General features: G+C 37.5%; 1 protein-coding gene across 7 annotated transcripts in view; it reads left to right on the forward strand.

Annotated features, from left to right (window-relative positions):
- NAALADL2 (N-acetylated alpha-linked acidic dipeptidase like 2) overlaps positions 1-25385 on the forward strand; it is a 520054-nt gene that overhangs the window by 291063 nt on the left and 203606 nt on the right. For all 7 annotated transcript variants that reach the window (XR_012776415.1, XM_075506899.1, XM_075506901.1 and 4 more), the window contains one exon: positions 268-387. Coding sequence is in view for 6 of the 7 variants with exons in the window: in XM_075506899.1 (XP_075363014.1) it covers positions 268-387 (120 nt within the window). In the remaining variant the exon portion in view is untranslated. The remainder of the gene's footprint in view (positions 1-267; positions 388-25385) is intronic.

Below are 25385 nucleotides of genomic sequence, written 5' to 3' on the forward strand. Positions count from 1 at the left end.
CACTTATTATAACCACTGGCAAAAAAACCCTGGGTTTTTGTCACAGCTGATGAATTATGAACGAAAACTGCAGAGATACAAATTATCAGACTGAATTCTCCAGCTCTGTGTTATTACAGGTAATCCTGATGAGGAAGTGGGGGGAAGGTAATCGCAGAACTCTCCTCCGGTGCTTGTACTTATGCAGACAACTTTGTTTCTGGGGCAGGAGCACCCTCAATGATGCATGGTTATGGCTATAGCCTGAACTTTGTCTTCTCTTCACAGGCAGAACTTGTTGATATACAGTATGGGACCGTGGAAGACTTGATCCGGATTCAAGCCATTACAAATTTGACCAAAAAAATTGCACTTTTGAAGCTAGGACAATCACCTTTGCTTTATAAGGTTAGTCAAACGCTTGTTGCACTTTAGCTGAATTAGTTATTTGTTTTTTCAGTTTTGAAATACCAAGACAAAGACTTTCCCATTCTATCCCAGTAAGTCAGGATTTACTGGCGTTCAGATTCTTCCTTAATGCTAGCCACTTTGATCTGCGGTGCTTTTTATGTGTTACAGTTATTTATTTTGCTGCATATCTTACAGCACTATGCCAGCAGTATGCCATATTTTCTCTGGGTGTACTATAAGTCTTTTGGCAAATAAAGAAATCCCTAAAAGAAATAATAAAGCATGAGGGGGAAAAAAAGTCAGCTGAGATCAGGAATAGTTGGATCTGTGTCTGCTAAAAATATTACATACACCACTGCACTGAAGTCTTTTGTTTCTGCTTAATCATATGTAGTCCTTGGCCTGCTGGCTGTAGTTTCAGCATGCTGGGAGAGGAGGCAGAGCACACTATGTGCTCTCCTGACCTCAGGCTTCTGCGGGTCTTTCCCGTCCCGCTGGGCTGTGTCTAAAACTCAGCACTTTGGGCCTTGCTACGGATGTGCTGCTGCCAGCACTGAGATTGCGAGGTAGCAACCAATAGTGTACGCTATAGGAGGACTAACACTATTGTTTATGGAGTTGTTTAAGAAATGATATCATAACTTGATTTCATCATGATGTAATATGGCCTTGCTCTGTGGAGAATTTGCCTTTGGCACCTTGGTTCTTTCTGCCATCCTTACCACCTCAAAGGGAGGAAAGGGACTGAGAGTTGGAAAAGAGCATTAACTTCTGTGGTGTTTTCTGCTGTGTAAAATGTGTAAGCAGGCTACCCTGAGATACACAGATAGGCATTTATCCCCCTGCCATTAATGGCCAGTCACTCCTGTAAAATCACTAGGATTTACTGGTCTATGGATGGGTTACCACCAGTTCAGAACGAGAACTGTGTTTTTCTTCCACTCCCTCCTTCCTTCTTCTTTGGTTGCAGCTATGTGTGGGGAGGGGTGTACCTGGGTATGTGTGTCCCCCTTCTTTCTCCTCCAACTCCAGCGCTGGCAGAGGGCGCAGAGATGGAGCTCACTAGTCCGCTTGTACATTAGACATAATAGACTCAACATATAAACCACCTTTAAACCCTAAATGTCAAGTAACTGCCTTCTGTTGCCAATATTTTATAAACAAAAATGCTGTTTTGCCTTTCAGAAAATACACTAGCCCAATAAATATTTAAACAATTCATTCCCAATTCACAAAAGCAATTATAAAAGAACAGTGGCTCCAGATCTTATAATTAAGAGAATCAGGATCTGCTCTGTCGGCCATAGAAAGCACAATCGGGACCACAACACAGGTTCAGAAAATAACCACTAATATTTTTTTCTATAGGAATAATGTTTGTCTCAATGAAAATGCCATTTTCAGCTGAGTAGCTTTAGCTGTTTATTTAAATTATTTAGATGCAATCTAATTATGCCTGTGAAAGGTCAGTTATTGTTGAAACTTGGCTGTTGTGCATCATTTCCACCAATGGATCTTATACTGCGTTTCACCGCTAGCTGACAAAAACTATGAAATAGCAATTGGGGCTCATAAAGTAGGAATTCGATAAAGATGCAAAGTTTGCTGTAATATGAGATGGAGTCCATCTATGAGATGGACTTTTTACCAATTTAATTTGTGTTCCTGTAAGTACTTACTGTGTCTAATTTAGCAGGTAGTGCAGCCTGAAGGAGTAGGGCAAAACAATGGGTGCTGAGGACAGGGCGCATCTCGGGAACCTTTAGTTTGGGTTGGCCGTAGTCTCGTCCTGAGAAGTAAATGCTAAGTGGTGGCTGAGATGTATTAGCCACGCTTCTGGTGCTCATCTGACATTCCAAAAGAATCCATTTTGGACGTTCAGAGTCTGTTACGCAATATGAACCAAAGTGTGGTACGATCAGGAGATTGACTTCGAACGCACGCTCAGGATCTGAGCTAAAAATACAACTCCCCAAACCTACTTTTTGTGTTCTGCTCACTCAGGTAGGAAGTTTGCCCTTTATTTGTTGTTTCTTCTTTTTGAGGTTGTAAACTGTCTTTCTTTTTTTAGAATATAAATTGTGTCTCTGGCTGTGAAATAATTGTAAGCTATTAAAAGTATGAGAAAATATGTAGGCATATATCAGATATAGATTCTTCTTTCATAAGGTATATTTGAAGTAAAATAGAAAGATTGCCTTAAACAGCAAGTCTTGGTGGTTTAAATGGGCCCAGTATCTCACCACTGAATCCACTTTTTGTATCTCCCCCCCCCCCCCCCCCCCCATGTTTATGTTTCTGTACTTTAAGTCTCACATTTCTGTTTCAGCAGATACTTCCCTCTGCCTATATTTTCCTTATCTCTGTCTTCCACGTGGTTGGTTTTACATCACATTAAAACAGAATGCTAGTTCATAACAGAGCTGTCGCTATATATATGGGGTTTTTTACGGGTTTTCTTTCTAATTTCTGTATTTAACTTGTATTTTTCACATTTTAATGTTCTTTAATTTCTCATTATTATTACTTTACATTATACAAATATCTCACTCTGGATTTTTATAGATCCTGCACCGAGGTTTTATCTTTATAAGAGAGTTTCTAATCATGTCTGTATTTTTCAGCTTTCCGTTTTCCCTCACATGGATATGCTTTTTGCCTCTCTCTCTTTTACTGCCATCGTCAACTGCTGGTTTTCATGTGTTTTTTTCCTATTTTCCCCTTTTGTGTTTTTAATTTGCCTTTTTTTTTTTTTTAATCTTGACTATTCTTTCTCTCCGTATTGAGTCCATTGGAAAAAAACTGAAAGAAATAAGAAACCGCTGCTGGCAGAAAACTCACCATGAAAACTGAACAACATTTCTTTAGTCTTTACATCACATTAACAGATGGAAGTATGTGTTTAGCTTACTTGTAGACGTAGAAGGGGATACTTTACAGAAATAAGCACAAGTAATGGAAATTGGAATATTTGGAAAAATAATTGTATTACTGTTGTATTACAATATTTTTTCTGTAGAGGTTTAGTTTGGTATTTTATGGATATTGGATAGGGTACAAAATTTGGGGGAGGATCAAGGTTGAAAATAATTTGGAGCTTCTACTTTCAGTCTTTCAGACTAGGCCCATCTCTCGTATCTTCAGACACACTGAAAACAACAGACACGGCTCAGAGCTTGGAGTAACTTGGAACTGGAATATACAGGGAATTTGGAGTATACAGAAAAGCCTGAAGTTAATGTGCTGTTAGAATATGCAGTTCAATCCTTAATGTGAATAATTCTGATGAAATTTGGTAAGGTTCATAAATGTAAGCTGCTTTGTGAGAACAAGAGTTGTAGAAACCTGTCCTTCAGTTATTTTTTTAATTGAGTATGATTTTCAGATTTTATTGGGAGTGTTGTATTTCTGTTCCACTGAAACAGAACATAGTATCTGATCAGGGCAAGAGGGGCAGCAGTTATGGCAGTGGGCACATTTCCTACAGTATTGGCGGAGCCACACAGGCACATCTCGATCCCTTAAGCTGGACCTTTTCAAATACATAATATGTTACTACAGCCATATGATAAGTTATGCATATAAAAAGAAAGAACATGGACCCTTTATAGCAGGGTAAAGTATCAAAAAGAGTGTTAACTCTAGGGAAGGAAAAAAACAAGTAGAGCTTACCTTGCTGTGATAAAAAGAATAGATAAAAAAGGGATGTGTATTAATGTATATATAAATCAGAGAGGAGTGGAGGTTTAGAAAAGGGGATTTACCATTGATACGGCACTATTAAGATCAGTAAGGAAGCAAGACTGTAGTCTATTATAAAATTAATATTAAAAGTGGGAGAAAAGAATGGTAGAAATGCTTCAAGGGCGGGAGCAAGTTATAGTATGGCAAAAGCAGAGTCATTTCCAAATGCAACTGAAAGGTTTAGGAATTCACTACTCCCAGCACTGGAGTGACAATTTCCTCTAAACACAAACTAAGCCAGCGGACTGAGGAGTGAAGCGTTCAGGGAGTACTCATATGATGCATTAACTTGGCATAGCCATGATGCTAGTAATCTCTGTCTCTTTAGGCAGAATAATTCACAGTGCTGAATAACTGACAGAAGGCAAAATTTTAAACTATTATGGCTACTCCTAAAGGCATCTTGTGACCGGTCTGAGACACTTTCAAGAGCTGGACTGTTTCTGGAAGAAGAGGGAACTGGATTAAGGAAGAAGAAAAAGTTTCTTAAGGAGAAAGCTGAAACGAGACAAAAGTAGAACAGAAGTGAAGCACAACTTCTGGAACTAACTACCATAAAAAAGGTAGAATACTTGCTTCCTCATGCCTTCAGATTGAAAATGACTGCCTTCTGGTGTTCTGACTAGCAGGAAAATTTGTGTTTTGGTAGAACTCAGGTTATTGGGATCACGGGTGAACTTCAGTAGCCAGTTACATATAGGAGGTCAGAACAGACTCCCTGATGTCCTTGAATCAGGAGGATCTATAAATGTGGGCAAAGATGAATAAATTTATTACTAGTGATTAAGCAAATCACTTCTGTGATGTAGAACACCTTGAGAAAGAGCAATTTGAGTTGCCTTGTTGTGTTTGTAGACCAGAAACATATTCTAGTAGTATAAAATGTGCAGTGACAGAAAGGTGATGAGACCACCTCACGAGCACCCAGGTCCTCTGCCCTAAAACTCGTCTGAGTGTATGTCGCCACTGTGAGCACATAAAAGAAGCCAGAGGAGGCTTTTTTTCAGGGAGAACTGTACAGTAGTTTCAGTATCCAGCCTCTGGAAATACCATCGCCAGATTCATTTTTTGAAAAATGTTGTGAGTCTTGATCATGATTTAATCTTTTGGGGTTGGGATTCAAGAAAAAGCAATAATTTCTGTGCTAAATTAATTTTTAATAGAGTAACAAAAGCTCTGAAGGCCAAACCACTTCATCTTTAAAATGTTCACATATTAACATTTTTTCCACATCCATTAAATGAAGATGTTCTAATGTGTAAATATCTATATTTATTTTAATAATTTACTGCCTTCATAAATATTCATAAAATTGCTTTTTAACTGTCAAAGTTTAGAAATGTGGATGCTTGCATGTTTATGCAGAGGTTATTGGCAGGCACTTACGGATAAGGATTTACTAAATGGAAAATATTAAAGATTCCCAGAATAAAGGCAATTTGCAAAAAGGCTTCTATTTAATAACTGCATTAGTTTTAAATAAGTTTACTTTGGAAAAAGTAATTTCACTTTTCTACTGTCTACGTAGTTTATTTCTTTCCCTCTGGTACTTTTTATGGCTAGCACATATAACTGTGAAGATTACATTTTAAATCTCCATTTAACTAGGACTCTCTCCTTCCATGCCTTCCTCCCTCCCTATATATACACGTGTGTGTGTATATGTATATACATATGAATATATATATATACAGTGTGTGCATGTAAATATATATATAAAAAAGCTATATTGAACAAAATGTTTTTTAGGGAACTTCAACACCTTATATACGTTTCATTATTAAGGACACTGTTTTGTGGTTTGGTTTGGTTTTTTTGGTTTTTTTTGGTTTTTTTTTTTTTTTTTTGTAGGATGGAATTTTTTCCAAGGCGCCTAAAGTCTTTATATACCAATTTCCCATGTGAATGCTATGGGATTTTTAATGATATTTTATCCCCTCCCAAAGCCCTTCTTGAAAATTCAAGCCATAGGTATAGGTAGTATGGATAAAAGTTAGATAAGCATATAAAACTAGACCTGGAGATCTGGATCTGAAGGGGATCATCTAGTAACGTCCACTTGAATAGCGTCCTGTTTCTCAGGTTTTCTCTAATTTATCATCCTTTTAAAATCTCATCTCAGTTCCCCAAATCCTGAGAGTTCCTCTTGAATAATCCAAGCTGAGTTCAGATTGATTGATAACAATCAGATTTGTTGACGCAAAGTTTGCTATTTAGCCAAATTATATTCCTACAAAATATGCTAGTTCTTACTTTGTGTTCCATGAATGCAAAGTTGCTTTGTGGTCCTTTTTCCTTAGCCTTTGTGTCCCCTGAGTTTATAGGAGATTCCCTCCTTCAAGTTATTTGCTTTTATTGTTATTCTTTATCCTTCCCCCTCCCCCCCCAAAGGTTAGGTTTAGTTCCCTCGTGTTCTTAACCTTCCCCCCCTCAAACAGCTGCTTTAATCTGTTAGATATAATCCTGTCAGAAAGTAACAGAGAGCCTTCTTTATTCTCTACTTCCTACGTAAAAAAATTCTGTACCAAGGCCTTCAAAAAATTTACTGGACAATAGTCTGTACCAAAAAGCCGTTTATGTAATTGATATTTCATAGTGCCATCAATCCTGTGTTTTGGATGGTTCTTTTAGTCACCTATTTACCTCTTCCTGATTTCGTGATTCATGGAATGATGCACAAGCTATTTTGCTCTTTAGTGATTACTGAGAAAATGCTTCTTTGTTTTGAAGAAAGATCATGGGTCTTCTTTCATCTGAAAGTGTATCACATTTAAGAGGTTGGTAGACATACTTCTCGGTTATATTCCTCCTGCTTTGACTGATAACAATGCTTTCTTGTCCCTTTGAACAGAAGGAACAAGCCGTAATAGCTAATTAGAGAAGCGTGGAGACGCCCTGCCTCGATATCATAAATCTGTTCTGTGTTGGGGTGACTAAGAAATCCACCCCCAGCCCATTGAGTAGACGTACCTGAGTTAAAAGAAACAAGTCTCTCTGCACAGATTTATCACTTAATGTTTCATCCTGGAGTCATATTTTAAATTTTTGTTGGTAAATTTAGTTTAAAACATAGCTTTTAAAAAAATGGAAGTACCAATTGTGATACATTTTTTCCCTCTGTGTGAGGTACTGTGGGAAAGAAAATTGAGAAATGATACTGACTTGAGAAATCTATAGTTGATGACTAAAAAAAAGCCAAAAGAGTGGTTTTGTATTGCTGATTGGAACCAAATCACGCTGAGGTCTATTGTTCAGTTCCTAGAAGGCTGTTACTACCCAGAATAATTTAAACTGAGCATGTCAATTTACCTTGTACTTAATGCAGCATTTGAAGGATGATGTACTGTGACCTGTACTACCTAAAAGAGAAACAATGCCAGTACCCTTGTAAATCCAATCCGTATCCTGTCCAGATGAATATGAAATAGTTGACAAAAATATGCTCTCTTATCCCTTTAGTCAAGTGCACTGCAGTACATAAAAGAAGAGTGAGAATTCCTTCTCTATACAGTATAAATGGGAGGAAGTAATTGCCTCTTGTAAGCAGTAAGAAGAATGTGTAAGGGGTGGGGTAGGAGAAAAGTAATTGATGTCTGAGTTGTAGCACAACGTGTCAATATTCTCAAGTAATTAACATTCTGGTTGCATCAGTAAAAGGACTTTTGGTTATTACTCATTTCCTTTTCGATTACAAACCCCTGGATTTGTTTGAACGAAAGGAGAAATGTGCTATTAGCAGAGTAAACAAGGGGACATATAAGTTAATGAGCAAAAATAGATATCGATTATTTTGCATTTTTGATGCCACAGAATTTTCCCTTAATATTTTGAGAAGTCATTGCTGTTTTGCAGACATACTTGTGTTCCCAGCTCTAGTTCCTATTCTCTCGTTCTGTACTGGATTGATATAGAAGTTCCTGAAGTCCTACTGCTGAATCAAACAGTGAATTCTTAGCTATTTGACTGGGTACATAGACCTGTTATCTTCAGTAACACTGAACACTTCATTTTCTCTTGGGCAAATAATTCTAAATATTCATATACTCAATTGGGTGTTTAATTGCACATTCACTACATATATTAAATGCATCCTTTGAAAAATTAGTCCAGCTCCCATTATGAATCACGATTTCCTGAGGGAAAGGGCTGACCATTTTATAGCAGGTCTCCTCCTTTTAGTACAATAGGCTTAAATTGAGTGAGACAGTAAGTGGCTCCCATTCAAAAATGGAGGATGGCTGACTCATAAAAATTTCATTCTGGGGTCTTCTGAAGCTCTTGTCAGATTTTAGGGGTGTGAAGCCCAAGCATAATTTTCTATTTTATCAAGCCCTTAAAAAGCGATTAGTAAATGCAGTCATCCAATTTACTGTCTGAGTGCTCTGTCCTGATAAATGGTGCAAAGTCAAGTGAAATGGCTTTGCTGTGAGGCAATTGTTCTGAAGCAGAGCTGAGCAAAGAAATCCATCGCTTCAATTTGTACCTTGGAGCTCTAAATCCACACAGCTGATCAGCTACTCATGTGCGGGGAAATAGGAAAGACTTACGCACTTTGTCTTTCCATCATAAAATCTAAACTTTTTAAATTTGCTCTTTCTGCAGGTGCACTAGCCATACTTCTGCAAGTGGTCTTGGCACTTTTTCTGCTGCTTATATAGGGAAATATAGGCATTTTTTTCTACCCAAGCTGCTGATTGAGTTGGCCCTTCAGATTAGTTGGGCTTGGAGTTCACAAAAGAGCCATTGACAGACAAATTATCTGGGCCTTTTTTCACCTCCTCTGTTTCCAGCATATACTGTTTGATTTCAACAACAGCTGAGGAAGCAAAAAAGAAAATGGAAGATACAGGAGCTTTAAGTAGAGATGGGGCGTGAATATATAAAATCTCATCCTGCCAGAACAGGTCTTATCTGCCTTTTGGTTCTTTGAAAATGTCAGCCACTGGACTAGGTGAAGCAATGCAACCCATGCCATTAATCTTCAGAACTGCCCACTTGAACAACTCTGCAAAGGATAATTACAGACCAGTACTGTACATGCTGGGTATTTTATATTTTCTGGAATAGTGACCAGAGGAAAAGGTCGTCTTTCTTCAGGCAACAAGTGTTTTATAAGTACTTCCCTCATTCTGTTGTGGGTTTGAATTGTGTGGCACGTTCTGTAGTAGTTACTGGTCTATTATTTCATTTAAAAGAAGTTATGACTGTTCTCTGGCCTTTTTATGCTCTTTTAGGTCTTTTTTCTTGTTTCACAGTAACTACTTCTTAATCGGTTTATTTACATGTCTGAACTGATTTGAAAGGTATCAAAAGTCATTATTGTTGAACAAAATATTTATGTAAAACTTTATTTAAGAGATTATAGAAGTAAATAGTTCTGTTCCTAGAATCAGTGTTTTATTTGATAAACCAGGATGTCACAGATTACTCAACTGAAGAATGATTTTCGTGCTTAGAGGCTCTTTTTTTTTGTCGTCTGTCCTTTAAAATGCAGTTAACACAGTTAAAAAAAATAGGTTCAGTAACCCAGTGGGTTCTCTGAATAGAAATAGATTTGAAGCTGGTCCTACAGTTTAGGAAATATAGCCAGATCCAGACCCTGCTTTGATTTGCGTTTGTTCTGCATGGCTTTAGAGACGCATGTGTGAGAACTGGTGCACAAAATCAACACTTGTGATTTATGTATGGAAATCTGAATTCTGCCCTTTCGAATACAGCTGTAGTTTGCATGGTGATCAGAACTTTGAGCAGAAACGTGGTCTTGCTGAATGCTGATAGCCAACCTTTTCTTTGGCATCAGTGGAACCAGGTTTTTATACTTTATATTCTATAGCCTGTGGAGGTTTTTTATTATTTTCCCTAGGGTTATTCAATGGACTCCTTTCAGATCTTCTGTAGCTGGATTTTGTGGAACACAGGTGGACAAAATATATAACTGCTTGTCCTCAGGATTTTGGGAGGTCTTTTGGGCGAGGGGGTGGGGGCAGTGGCTTTTCACGTTATATTTCTTTCATTTTCTCTTTCTTTACATAATGCTTAAGAAGCTGTAGAGCACCAAAGTCAAAATTTCACTCTTAGCTGTTTGGGCTTCTTGATGCCTGGGCATGAATTTGAAAAGAAAAACACCAAGTCCATCATTACAAATATAATTGGCACCCTCTTTGCAAGTACAGCAATAGCCACTTGGAATATTTCATTTCAATTGCCAAAACATTAAACTAACCTTTTGTGCAGAAGGCAATTCTTACACAGCGAACATATTTTCACTTAACAGGAAAAGATTGTGCATGTCAATATGAGAACTCAGGCATTTTAATTTCATCTTGAAGTCTGAGCGAGTAATTCACAGACAGCAACAGGCGCAATGAAGTTACACGTATCTTTTCTGTTTTCTCTAGATCTAGCTCCAAGTAAATGGCAACTTGCTTACATTTATATGTTATCCTACTATATTGTTATGTTTTTAAGTGGGTTTGGGTTTTGTGTGTGTTTTTTTTGTGGTTTTTTTTGTTGGTTTGGGGTTTTTTTAGTGTTGAATTTATTTTAAGCAATTTTCTGAGGGCAAATACTTTTCCACATCTGAAATTGGAGTTGTGATCATTCATGGTGATTGATTGTTTTGTTTTGTTTTGTTTTTTTAAAACGGCATTGGTTTTGATGCTTTTTGATACACATGGTCAATCAGGGATGTTGCATACAAAAAGATTCCTGAGCTTCCTGACGTTCACTGGGAGAGAAAACAAAAGTCGCATGAGCACAGTCACTGGAACCTTAAGCTGAAATTGGTGGGGGCTACTTTCCTAAATTGGCTTAGGATGCCATATAATAACTAGTAACGTTTTGCATTAACACTTCCAAATTTCACATCACGTTTACACTTCAAATTTCTCTAAAAATCAGGTTTTTCATCAGATTGAAAAAAAAAAACCCAAACAAACAAACCAAAACCCCCACAGTGTTGCTGATGATAGCCTTGTAATTGTAAGTAATCGTAGTATGTGCATTGGCTGAGATTTGTCAGCACAGCGCACAGTTATGTCTAGATACAGGTAATATTTTAGATAGAGGACAGAGTATTTGCATTTTGTGAAGGTTGGAGGAGTGCCTGCACTGGCAGTCGAACTTGTTATTTATGTTTTTCCACTGCAAGTTATTACGCAGGTATCGTACGAACTCTTACCATGGAGCCTCAGAAGTCACCTCGCAGTGACCTAGAGAGACCACCCTTTCAATAAGAAGGAAGCATATTTTTTCACTTCTAAGTCAATCTTGGTTTTCCCTAGAGTGGGAACTGACTATATTGCCTTTTATATCAGTATTCAGTTATAAGTGATGGTTTTATGATGTAAAATGTCCATTGGGGAACTGACCTGACAACTCGTTTCAATCAGGCCTCCTACTGTGATCTCAGAGGAAATACAATAGCATTTAATCCACTTAACCACCTGACCATGTCCCATTGCTGTTTATCATATTATAGAGTATAAGAGAAAAAGGTAAGTCCAAATCTGCTAGTTCAGGTGATTCTTGGATTCCAGTTTTAAGAAATCTTTATGACAGATTAGAAATTAATTATTCCTGTGCATCTGACTGCTGTAGACTTTACTATCTCTCAATAACCATGTGTGCCATCTTAATTTCAGATTCTGTTAGCAAGGCAGTTGATCACATAAATGTGTGACACATTGGATCTGCTGTTTCCAATATTAGATAAATGTTGAGGCTTGCGCAGGCTTTATGGGCTCTTGCTGTGCCTGGCAATGCAAGTTGTCTGCACTGTAAGGTGCTGTACATGAACCATAAAAATGAGATACAGGGAAGACATTTGGAATGCATTAGGGGAATTGTGACCTACCCTCCTTTTTCTGTGTAAGAACTGTATGTAGCAACAATCCCATTCAAAACAGTGTGCATATATCTTCCTTCTTTTGAAAAATTGAAGAAATAGTGTAATTTATCATATTTGCACAGCGCTTCATGCTTGGCAGTAAGGGGCGCATCTTTAAAAGATGGCTTTTGCCCTAGCCAACAAAATGGGGTTGAAAGGGTGATACAGAGTGTGATAAAAGTACAGAAATTTTCACTACAGAGTATTTAATTTACATTTTGTTCCTTTTCAGTGTAATGCAATTCATCAGAAATTAGCTAATTATGAGAGGCTGAGATCTTAGCATTTAAAAAAATGAGGCTGTCATACCCAGAAATTTATTTTGTGTGCAACATTGTATATACATTATAATTTGTTTGCAAATGCCTGTAATGTTTGTTTTCATCTGCCCATTTTTGCATGTACCTTTTTCTGGAAAACTTGTACCCTTTGCAAGTGTAAAGTGGGTGTCACAAATATACTTTGCATTTTTAAATGAGCTTTTTATTAAAATGATAACTTACTGATTTGTATTGTTTGCAAGTAGACCTGACAGGGATTAATTTTGATGTGAGTGCTGTACAGATTCATTGAGCATTGCCAGGACTAAATCTGATGTTCCCACTCAAAATGCTTTATTTTCTTGGAGAATGAAATAGTTTCAAGGCATACGGATTCAGAAAATAAGGTTTGCTTCTGACCTACCGAAAGTGTAGAGCTGTTCAATGCTTAGTGATAGCAATGGTAACAGGGCAAGAGTAGCTTAAATGTCCTGTTTCTCCCTTTTTCTATTCAGCAAACAAGCAGAATAAAACTTAGAGTACATTATTTAATTTTGGGAAGACCTATGTTTTAATGCCAAAATTAGTTTGATTGTTAATATGACGAAGTTTATTTCTCACTGGAGAGAGAAGCTTGATACAGTGAGGTTTCTAGCATTCTGCTCCTGCTCCAGAAGAATATAGAAACACAGCCTTATCTTTAAGCACATTAAAATTCCCTTTATTTAATATAAAGAACATATTTAAGTGTGTTGCTTGGTATGTTTTACAGGAACAAGTCTCCTTTAGCAAAAGAAGCCATGTCTGGTGTTTATTCAGGTAAAACTCTCATATGACAATAAGGTCATGGCCATAGCATAGTACTGTTATTGTTGAGATATTGTTACCATAAACTGTCATGGTGACATGCACACACAGTCACTCATCCGGAATGATCCGTCTGCTTAGTCTTCTGTCAAGAAGTTTTTATTGACCAGAAAAAAGTCTCCATCTTTACTATGAGAACATAACATAAGAAATGTCCTCTGTCTGCCTGATATCCTTACCTGACATGGCTCATGCTTAGGGGACGCGTATGAGTTACAAAGCAAGTACAAAGTGATTTTTTTTTCTTTGGTATACTTTCCCCAAAAATGGCAGTCATTGGTGTTGTGACTTCCTGAAGTGGAGAATGTGTCTGGGCTGATTTAATTATCATCATGAATGTTCCATAAATTGGTATATTCCACTTCTGAGCCTGTTCATACTTACCTCTACCACGTCTTGTGGTGATGAGTTCCACTGTGTAGATTTCTTCATATAGAATTGCACGTTTGGGAAAGTATGTATTTAAAACTCTAGCAATGCTTTACCACTTATTACAAAACAAAAATGGATATAACAGCCTACCCACAAAATACTCCATCTTCAGTCTACATAGGAACAGACCAGAGTAAATGATAGAAATCTGAAGGTACCAGCTGCATGCTAAACACTAGTCTTTGCCCTTTAAAGATCTGGGAAGGAGATAAGCTTTTTCTCTTGGCCTCAATATTAATAGACAGTGTAATAAGAACTAGTGCTTCAGAAGTCTGTGCTCCTTAAACAAATAACACCCAAGCAGATTCTAAACTTTTTTTCTGAAATTAATTTAGTTGGTGTCTCATGGCCAAGGTGTGTTACATGATGATTTGGTTTGCCTCTGAAGATGTTTATAAATACTAGGGAAAAAGACATCTTTAACATTCCTATTATCATATTCTCTAACTACATTTCAAGAGGGGGAAAAAAAAAACCAAACCAAAAAACAACAAAACAACACCCACCCCCCACCCACCCCAAAAAAATGAGGAAAAAAAACCCAAAACAAGCAAAACATATTTAAAAGTAGATGTGTGTCTTGCCCTTAAAGAGGAAGCAACACTTCCTTTTGTATCTTCTGGTGTTGACTTAAGTCTTTGGCATGGTACTAAGTTAACATTTCAGTCAATTTGATTACAAGCGGTATGCCTTCATTTTGGAAATCAGTTTACTAATAATTCTTTTTGGACAAAGCTGTATATCTTGTATCTTGAAATCCACGTACGTCAATTTCCTAGCTAAAACCATCTGGGATTTTTATGCTGATGGATAATACATGAGGTTTATTGCTTAATGAAATTTAGAGGAAGAAGGATCATGTGAAGTGATAATGTCAGTAATACAAGTATGATAATATATGGCTTTGAATTTTACTACTGTCTGAATACAACTCTTGTATTTATTAGTAAATTTATGTATTATAAATGAAGTTGAACAACACAAGCTGCATATAGACCTAGAAAGCATATGGCTATGGAAATTAATCATTGAATAAATAAACAATGTACTGTAATTTCAGCAATATTAAAGAATAGAAATACATCTGCTACTTCTGGAGGCAAATAAAGCAGCGGTTATGCTATTATTAAAGAGGGGTTTGTATATTGCTCCAAGTATCCGCTTACTGGCATTGTATCAGCATCAGGACAGTTCAGATCCACCTTCAACACAGTTATCCAGGTGACCCTAGAAAGCTTCATATCTTCTTTTTGCATCTGTCTCAAAAGTGGGGCTGAGTGAGAGCCTTTGGAGAGAACTACATCTGCCACAGATTTGTAAATTCGGAACTGTGGGTGTAGTCGAGCAAATGGCTTGAGAGGATTTCTCAGACTTTGTGTTGTCACCTGATCTCCGATCTCAAGCGTGTACCTCTGCTGCCTTCTGGTTGCTGGGAGATCAGCCATTCAAAACATCTTTCTTGAAACATTGTGTTTCACAATCAAAACATTTCAAAGCATACAAAAAGTTGAAATGCCTCCCCCCCCCCCCCCCCCAAAAAAAAAATATTAACCCCCCCAGAATAATGCTGCATGTAACAGAGAAATAAAAATAACTTTACTGACTACTTTGTTGAAGAGCCAGCCGAGTAAATAGGTTAATCCAAGAAGACTGATCATTAGTTAACAGTGCCTTTTGGAAAATTACAGCTATTTTGTTCCCTATCAAAATCGCTCAGGTCTTCAGAAAAAAACCACAGCAGTAAGTGTTTTAAAAGATGCCGAGACCAAAGAATAGAAAAATTTGGGCTTATTGTTGGAAAGCAGACCTCTTTGCTGCTTTATCTGAAGACTTTCTGCCCTCATTTTGAAGTAAGTCATAAACGTTCTTTCTCCAGCTGGGGCAGAATAATCAGTTCATTCTAATAGGTTGTGCTTTTCCACTTTTCTAGAAACCAGTAAGAACCTGTTGACTTAGCGCCCTGTTTTACAGCATGTTTTCCATCACCAACTTGTTGACGTGGCTCGCTACACGTTCAGTTCACTGCACATAAAAGGTTACAAAGCCTGACTCCTAGTTTCTTACCAGTTTAAGTTTACTGACATTGAGCGTGTTATGTTGGTGTAATGCTGATGCAATTAAATGCAGACTTAGACACAATTATTTCAGTAACTATTAATATTGTTAATATAATAAATTTAGTTGCGTTTTCCATTAATAAGTGGTGCAAAAGTAAACTTGCCATGTAACCCTGAACTGGCTTTCTTTTCACCTTTTTGACCAGTTGCAAGCAATGGTAAGTACAAAGGTTAGTCGTCACTGCCAGTCTGTCCCCAGAGAAAAGAAATTAATGAATGAGAACGGAAATTTCTATTTATGCTGGTTTACTCCTTGCCTCAATTACAAAGACATTGCATGAGAAAATTCTTGTCTGAACTTGAAACTATTCCCTGATTTTTCTATAGATTCCTATGCTGTGCTAAACACCGGCAATATGTCTCCATTTGTCTGCCAGAGCATTCATTCATTGCATGGCATTGCAGCATAACATTGTGTTGTGTTTTTATTTGGGCTTTGGTTTTTTGTTTTGTTTTGTTTCCCAGAGTAAAGTTGTGTATGCTTTAAAGACTTTTACTGAAAGCTCTATCTCAAGAGAAAGCAGTGGTGTAACAGAAATTGATTGATCATGGGTTTCATTGTATTTCTTTTTTGTTCATCTTCTAACTACAGTATTCTGTGTTTATGTCATTTAGAAGTCAGTTCAGTGGAGTTCTAGGAGCTGTAAGTGGTGCTAAATCTTTTCAGTGGGCCCATCAGAGGGAACTGTATTTGTTTTTAACATACAAGGTTTCAAAAGATACTTTCTTTTCATCTTTCCTTGCCTTCCCCAAAAAATTGTCAGAGAAAGACAAAAATGACTTTACTGTGGCTGCTGTCCATGACCTAGTTGAGGAGAAGAGTGACGGGGAGCAATAGTGTTGCTAGCTCATCCTTCTTAACCACCCTTTGTATGACCTTGTTTTGGTATTGGGGTCTTCTTTTTTTAATCACTGCATAAAAAATATTTATGACAATAAGTCAGACATATTTTTCACATTTTATGTTTTTCACTTCATTTTTTATGACAAGGCAAGGGCATAATTTTGGATTGATGTTCTGGAACTACTTGTATACTAGTGTTATTGAAGAAGAGCCGGGGGTTGTTGGTTTTGGTTTTGAGGTTTTTTTTAACTGATGGTGAATGAATGACTTTGTAGTGCTTTGTGACTGCCAAACTAATGCAGCTGCCATCCCTGTTCTCATCAAGTACTTCAACCTTGGACCTCTTTCATGTAGCTCTTTCTGCTATTTCATTTTGGTGAAACGGGCTATTTAGTAGGTCACAGGAGGAGCCAAAGCTCTGTTTTACTGATGTACTGAGTGGAAAACAGTGAAAAAGAAAGGACCTAGGAAGAAAAAAGCTGCAAGCGTTGACTTTTGCAGCTGTTATATCTTTTGTGTAGATTTCCTGCAGTTTTGCTGTACCTGAGTTATGCATAACATACATAACAGTACTTCGGTTTATTATATATGCTGCCATAGACCTTGGTGTTCACTATGAAAGATATGCTCATGATATGTTCTGTGTGGCACAGTTCATGAATACGGTCTTGTGGAAAAAATTCTAGTTGCTGAAATGTCAGTCATGAAAAAAATGGAAACTAGCCAAATTTTTAATTTTGGGATTTCTAGGGGAGCTTAGGAGTGGAAATTAGTACTGATAATTTATAAAGAACTTTTATTGCTAAGGTTTTTAATAACTCCTTTAATATTTATAGTTTTTTGAAATAACTTTATACACTGGGGCACATTCTTTATGATCATTTCTTTTACCATTCCTGGCTTGTGACTGTTTTTCCAATAAGGAAGATAAATAAGTTCATTCTGAGTATTGATTTACTTAAAGGCATGCTAACCAAGTAGTTAAACACTGCTCTTTTCCATAAATGAAAGTAAAATATTCATAAGCCAATTAATAATATGCAGTTTTCCTAGCTGATATATAGATATGCCTGAGGCTTACATATAGCATACTCTATATCATTATATGTTCCACTTAGAAACATAAAATTAAACCAAACGTAAATTTAAAAATACGTAACAATGTTATACAATATCTAAAGAGACTGTTATATTATGTTCAAGGCGTTATTTTAAAAGCATGAAACCTGGATACAGTGTAATACGCCAGAAAATACTTGAGCAGAGAACATGTTTTGTACTTTAAAAGAAATAGACTAGCTTTTCGTAGAATCTTCCAAGATAATAATTGCGAGAATAATAAAATAAGCGAAAAGGAATTTTTTTGCACAGGTCTACTGAAGGCAGTTGTATTTTAACAATCTAACAGACGTCCTAAGATGCAATTACTTGAGGCAGCAAATGTGCCTTAATTAAAAATCTGTGACTGATTGTTATGTGGGTTGTGAGAACATCTGCTAATATCTTGATAGATACCATATAATGTCTACACGCACGGAGCTAGTAAAGTCATAATCCTACTTTTATCTTGGAGATGGCAGGATGACTTGGGCTGTTTGCATTTCTACATTACTAACTTTCAGTGTCGGTACTGGAAAATATATACTCAAGGTACCCCAAGGATATCCCGAATACAGGCTACATGTAAGTTGAGAAAAGATTGTCGAGAGAATCAAAGATTATGAATTTACATTGCATATGATGCACAACGTGGGAGGTTTATGCAAGTAGGTATTTCCCTTTCACTCTGCTTATATACTTCCTTAGTCTTGCTGATTATTTCAGTTGTAATTTTAGAAACAACTTAAGGTTGGGTTTTTTGTTTTTTTTTTCAACATTCTTGTCTCCATTTTTTGTGTGCACTTTTGCTTTGGTTGGTGGTCTTGGGCTATTAAATGTCCAAAGCCTACCTTGTTTGGAGAATTGTTTGTGGAAACTGTTCATAAATGCAGGCAATTATGTGGAATTAATGCAGAGGTTGAGTGAATAATGGTAATGACACCCAGAATCCCCAGGAGGAGTTGTAACAAACAGCTAAGGTAAATCAAATGCACAAAAGAGGACAAGTTCCTGGCTCTTAGGCGCATGCAACACACAGACCTCTGCTGTTTACTATGTCTAACATCTTGTATTAATTCTTCAGTCTTTCAGCCCACCTGCCACTTGTTATAGCAGATATAGCATCAGAATTTGAGGATCCCTTTCCTGAGGTTAAGGTACAAGTTGCTATCCTCTCCTGTACTCTCAACAGATGACTTACACCACTACTTAGCCATGGGGGTTTCCCTTATGGGCAGAGGACAGCGGCTGTGGTAATCTGAATGACTTCAGGAGGCTGATGCTTGCAATGTAAACTGAGATGTAGCTGTTCCCTCCCTGTAAGAAGGGCTGCTTCTCCCGTCATCTGATTTGTACTGCATATAACTGAGAAATAGAGTACTCAACTCTGTAGCTTGAAAGTGGAAAAACAAGCCTGGTGTGTCCTCACTGATGTTTGGTTGCTGGCAGCACTTAGGTGATACACTTTAGCATTTTTAAATTTTCTTTTTTTTTCTAAGACTAGTATGACACTGCCTTAAGTTTTTGTTGTGAGTATGGCCTTAAATTTAACAAAGAACTTGACTCATAAATGTCAGAGTATGAGGATAACTCAGTTACTTAATCAGAGGTGAGTATGCCAAAACTCAGATTTAGGTGTAAGTATCTGGTTTGTGACTTCACATGGCTACGACAAATGAATAAATAACTTCAGTAAAACAAAATTATAATTTATGCTTTCTTAATCTTTAAATTTTCCTGTATGCTGCCAGGTTACTAGTTTTAACGTGACTGTTCTGTGATGTAGATACCAATCCACTGGCAGTGGGTTACAGTCCCAATCTATACTGAAGGGATGGCAGCTCACCACTGGAAGAAACACCAGTGTGAGCATATTTCCCCCACTGCCACCCACAGTGGCTTCACTAACTCTCTGTAGGTTAGGCTCAGTTTGAATAGCTGCAGTATATTTTGAGGCCAAAACATGGAAATTATGATCTAGATTTTTCTCAAAATATCTGTTCCTTAAAGAATGGAGAATTCTCCAAAATCAAAAATGCAAATTCATCTTGGATGGAAGGTAAAGGTTAAAGGGGCAGGCACCAATAATTTTAAATTGACACATTAAATCTTTAATAGCTCTTACTGTAGTGACAGGTAAAATCCCTTAAATACACCTATGTGCACTCTATTTGTGGTACTATTTTCTGAGTATGAAGTATTACCACTCATGAATGTAATCACTTCTCTTTTGGATGACACTTCAGGGTTCGACTTGTAACTAAAGAGCTAAAAATAGGAGCTGCTACCGCATCCGATGGGAGTTCAAGTCCTGTCCTCTGTATCGACAGAGGGTGGGAGCCTGCTCATCGGTTTGATCTAAGGCTTAGGGTACTGCAGTCTAACCTCTCCCTGTTTAACAGCATTGAGTTAGTGTGTCATTATTGCTATGGTTAGCAGAAAACAAGGAGAGAAAAAACACCACAGGCTAAATATATTTTCCTAAACCAAGAGTAACGGCGACCCTCATCTGAGGGAGACCCCACAGGCAGCGGCGCAGGCCACGCAGAGCGGGCGCTGATGGGTGTGAGCGCACCAATCGGGAAACACCCCACCCCCAGCACGAGCGGGATTGGCAGAGCCTTGCCACGTGCGCTGCCCCACATAATCCGCCCGGCAACCCAGAAGCTTCCAGAAGGGGAGGTGAGGCCTGTCAGCCTGCGAGGGGCGCTGGGGCGTGTTAGGGTGGGAACCGCCACTGGCAGTGGGCTGCCTCATGGCAAATACGCAGGGCAAGTGCTGCTCATTTAGCGCAAAGGAAATAGTGTTTGCCATAGCGAGGTGCCACGGCACTCTGTGGAGCTGGAGGTTGCGGTGGGAAGGTTTTGGTTTCTGAACGTTTGCCTTCCTCGTGGAAACCCAGTATGGCAGAGTGCAAAGGAAGCAATGGCCTTCCACACGTCCTACCCTGAGTGCGAGCCACTAGCCAGTTCAGCAGTACCAGTGCAAGAGATCTGAAGTGAAGCCAAGTACTGCAGTATGCAACCATGCCGATACTAAAAGTTGGTCTGCTGTAAGTTGTTTCACTTTATTTCATGATTGGGATGTCTCCTGGCTGGGAGCTTGCTGCTAGGTTCAAGAGTGGTGAGCAGAGATGGACAGCAGAGATCTGAGACCTCCCGAAGTTGAGACTAGGTGCGCTAAATGATTGTGGCGAACAGTATGGCTGCTGGAACAGTGAAATTGCGGCCTCCTCACCAGAGGAAACCTTGTGTGTTTTTTGTGCCCTGCATGAGGTGCAGAAGGATGATGGCTGTCTGTATGAGGAGCGTGCTGGGAACAGTGTTTGTAAATTGCATCTGCTGACTTTACCTCACCTTTCTAGTGGTAGGAAAACAAATAAATAATAATAAAAAAAAAAAAGTAAGGGGAAATTTGCAGATTTGACTCAGACCTGTGACTGTATTGGCTGTTTGGTGGATTTTGGATTAAAAGTTCCGTAGAATGCATAAAATATAACTAAGGGTCTAATCAGTTTATTCCTGATGATTTACCAAGATTATAATTATATCTTTGTGTAATTGTTTTTTGTATGACGGATCTTCAGCTCTATTCTCTCTATAATGGAGTCTAAACATAGACTGAAATAACCATAACCACAATCAGAAACAACAGTTTCAGTGTGAACAAGGAAATGCTATTGGCTTTTTGGAGGTTGCTCATCTGGACATTCATCCAGTCTGTTTGTTTCTTCTTTTTAATGTTTACTGAATATTTAGTGATACTTATTATACACACAGTGCTCCTTTACATGCTTATTTAAAAGTGAGTAATATTTCCTGAAGATGTGGGAATGGAACAGCGATATGAAAGGCTTTGTATTATATACTCATCAAATAATGAAGCATTTTTTCTGGACTGTAAGCAATTCAATTATTTTGTTTCTGAAATAAATTAAGTAAAGCTTATTGAGTCCAATCATCCCTTGTTTCTGGGGAATTGTAGTTCAATTTCGTTTTTAATTAGATTGAACATTGTGAATTTCTTAGCAGTGGTAAGCAAGATCTCGCAATAAAATATGCACTCAATTTGTATTAAAAGTTCCTAAAATATAGTGCAGGGAACTGGCAGTATATCTGGCTTATGTTTAATTGTCCAAGTACCCTATTGTGAAAAATTCCATTTTTAAAAACTGCTGATGTGTAACAAATTACTTTTCTTTGTTAAAACTGTGTAGAAGATGAGCAGACAGCAAACAGGAAAAAGTATGGGACAAAACGTTTGGTTCTTTGTAAGCTTAATACCACATTCAGGACCATGACGTTAAAAATGTAACTGTGCAAGGATTACAGGATTAAACCAAACTGCTTTTTGGTTTAGCGATGGGGGAGGGAAGTCTCAAGAGGTTTTTCCCTCAACTACTATGGCTGCCCAGAGGGGCTAGTGCCTAGATTTCCAGTCAAACTAGTAGACAGTAGGCTGAATTGTGATTCAGCATTATACAGGAATGCTTGGAAACTCTTGATCCAGTTTGAGTTCTGCCAATTTATGGTAGATCTAATTGATTCAGCTCCTTATTCCTTTTGTTGGTGTGAGTTTCTCTCAGCTTTGCACCATAGAAGCTGCTGCTCTTTGAGTGTGTACTGTGATTCCCGGTGCCAATTGCCTGTCTTGCATTCTCTTCGCTTTCCCTTTTCTTTTGTTTTGTGGCTATATAGCGTCTTATCCATGTTCAGACGACGCTACTGGGCTGCTTTACAAAACGCAGGTACTCTAGACAAGGTAGCCATTCTACAGCTTTTGAATATAGCATAGCTTGTAGGAAGTTTAAATGTGTCTCTGTCACAGACAACATCCCTAGCTATGGGGAAGAATTTCCAGCAGGGATTCAGGCCAACATCATTAGAACATGTGGGACATGTTAGAACATGTTGTTGTGGTGTTTGGGGGTTTTTGGTTCGTTGTTTGCCTCAGAGGATGAAAAGGGTCAACTATACATACGGTAATGGATAACTGGTATATGAGAGAGATCTGTGGGAGGGCTTGGTATGTACGTTTCATTGCATGGGAGCTTAGTCGCTCCTCCTACTGCAAGAGAACTTCTAGTGTGGCTGAAGGGTTCCAAGGACTCCTCATGTCCGCATCTAGCACAAAAAGGGAATGAACTAGTATGGAGATTTAATGTTGCTCCAAGTTGACGAGTGGGAGCGTGGAAGTCTCTGGCTAAATTGAAGCCTATCTTACTTCGCTTCAGTAGTTTCTTTTTAAGATAGTCACAGTAAGGAAAAACAACTTACCTTATTATTTTACTTGTAAAAGCTGATGTTTGTGAACCTTCAAAATGAGTTTTCTTGTGGTTAGTTCTAATTTAAAAGTCTGCTGCCCTTGAATAGCACTTATCTGACAGAAGAATGTTGTTAAAAATACAACTGCTGGTAAATTTATGTGCAAAGTAGCTCTTACTCCTCACTGCCGTACAGCTCCATCACTTATATGCAGATTTTTTTATGATTAACTTTCCAAGATTTCTTACCCTTCCCTCCTGCTTTTCCTCCCACATTGTGTAGGACATCCAGGAAATACAAGAGGGAAATCTCCTCTCCTTAGAAATCATTTTTAGATATAAAAAGAATAAAATTCTGAAAATTGGGAATGACAATTTCAATTTGGAAATTGAATAATAAAAATGTCTTAAAAAAATCTTAGGTATGCATGTCAGACTCTTTCCACAAATAAATGCACTTCATATTATCATTTCTCTTAATAGTAAGTACATCAAAGTTTTAAGGTCTTGCCATGATGCAGAGCAAGTATTTAATTTTGTATTGTTCATATATATGGCACTGTATGTCAGGAATAATTTACTTAATTCCGATGCAGTAGTATGTTTTCCACCTTCTAAACCCTTTATGGGAATAGCCTCTCATTTATGAGATCAGCATTGTCTGCATTTCTAGCTTTTTGAAGTTTTACACAGCTTAATCCTTTTCCCAGTCCTGTTTGTTCAATACGGCAATAGTGTCATTCTTTAGACAAGGACAGTGTTTGAGCTGAATAGGAAAGATGTATTTCTTTTCATCATCCCCATGTAGTCAGCCATTAAACTGGCTATGTCCTCCATCTCTTTTGCTATCTTAACGCAGCACCTTGAGGATTGATCAGCAAAAGCCCAAACCTCTTCAGATAGTGTTTTGCCACAGAATTCTTTTGAACACTGTCCCTAGATCTCTGTGATGAGAAATGTAAAAGTGTTATTAAACATTAAAAGCAGTATTAAAAAATTAAGCTGAAGCCACAATGGACCTTTGCCACCTTACTTGTTAAAAATATGCAACTTGGAAGAGTTGTAAAAAATGTAGAGGTGTGTATCTAGGTGTTTTTTTTCTGTCTCGAATCTTGTTTGTGGTACCACTGCATTTTCCAAGTACCCTGTATTATAGTAGGTAATTGAGAGGACGGTGGCATCTAATTAAATCTGCAGTATGCAAAGTCTTATTTTTCTACTCAAGCAATCTGTTTCAGAAATAAAAAGATGTTATGTCAGTGAGGTCTTCCAACAGTTTAAATGGCACTTTCCCCTTGCTTGGTAATTTTACGTACTGCCAATTAGTAAAATGAGTTGGGAGTTCCTTTCAGAGCATCATGATTTTAATTGGAACTTCAGTAGAAAAGAGTAATTAATAACTTGTAGCCTGTCCAGCTAGTAAAGCTGTGTCTCAGATTAATGAACCATGTCTTTTGCACGTTGCACTAAGAATTGAAAAATGCAGTAGTTTAAAAACTGATTACTGTTATTTGTCTAATTAATGCTGATCATTGCACTGAAGTGTAATGACAACAGGAGATACAGCTTCTACAAATTTTTATGAATATGTTTGATTTTAAACAGAGAGTAATATGTAACAGGTACATGGATGTATATTTTTCATATATCCTTGAGATATTTTCTTTCTTCCTCTGAAATTTGTATGTATTGTATTGTTTGTTTAATCAGTTTTTCTTCTTTAAAATATTTTTTTGTTTCAATGCTCCATATGTATTATGACTTTGAATATAAAATTCTGCATGCATTTTTGTGTGGATTACCTAGAAGGTGCAGAGAAAAGGGGATGATAATTATATACAGGCAATTAACATATAAGTGGGAATATCCATTAAGTTTTTATTTTATGAATGTGTTATGTCCAGGTTTTGCTGTGTTAGCACCTGAATGGACTTGTAACAAACAGTGCAATTGTGAATCTGACTTCAGGAAGAGGAAGACTTTTGGCCTGAAGTTATATGGAAGAGGTCATATGCTAGAATAATAACATGATCCAGTATGAATTTTGTTGTACTGTCAGTAGCTGACACTTAAACGCCTTTGTTGTCTAATGAACTGTGATGTCATTTACACTAATGCAGACATTGTGTAAAATACCATTTTTGTAATTTTGTGTGCAGATTTAAGGAGATTTAAGGAGTGCAAACTGCTCTATTAAGCTTAAAAAAATCCCATGCTTAAGCATTCTATAAGTGCCTGTAGCTAAAGCATGTTTAATCTCTTTATTTAGGGTTCTGTTACTTTGCCAGACACAGACATATTTTGATATATTTTTTTTTTTTTAACAATAAAACTGGTGATAAGAGTTAAGAAGGAAGATAAATGCTTGCTTAATCTACCACTTAAAGCTTTGGTGCCTTGGTATACCAAAGGCACCCCTCTCCAGAGCCTTTCAGTTCCTTTTTAATTATTGTGACTTTCAGATGTGACTGAAATTTCCACG

The sequence above is a fragment of the Mycteria americana genome, chromosome 7 (assembly GCF_035582795.1).
Source record: "Mycteria americana isolate JAX WOST 10 ecotype Jacksonville Zoo and Gardens chromosome 7, USCA_MyAme_1.0, whole genome shotgun sequence".
Lineage (NCBI taxonomy): Eukaryota > Metazoa > Chordata > Aves > Ciconiiformes > Ciconiidae > Mycteria > Mycteria americana.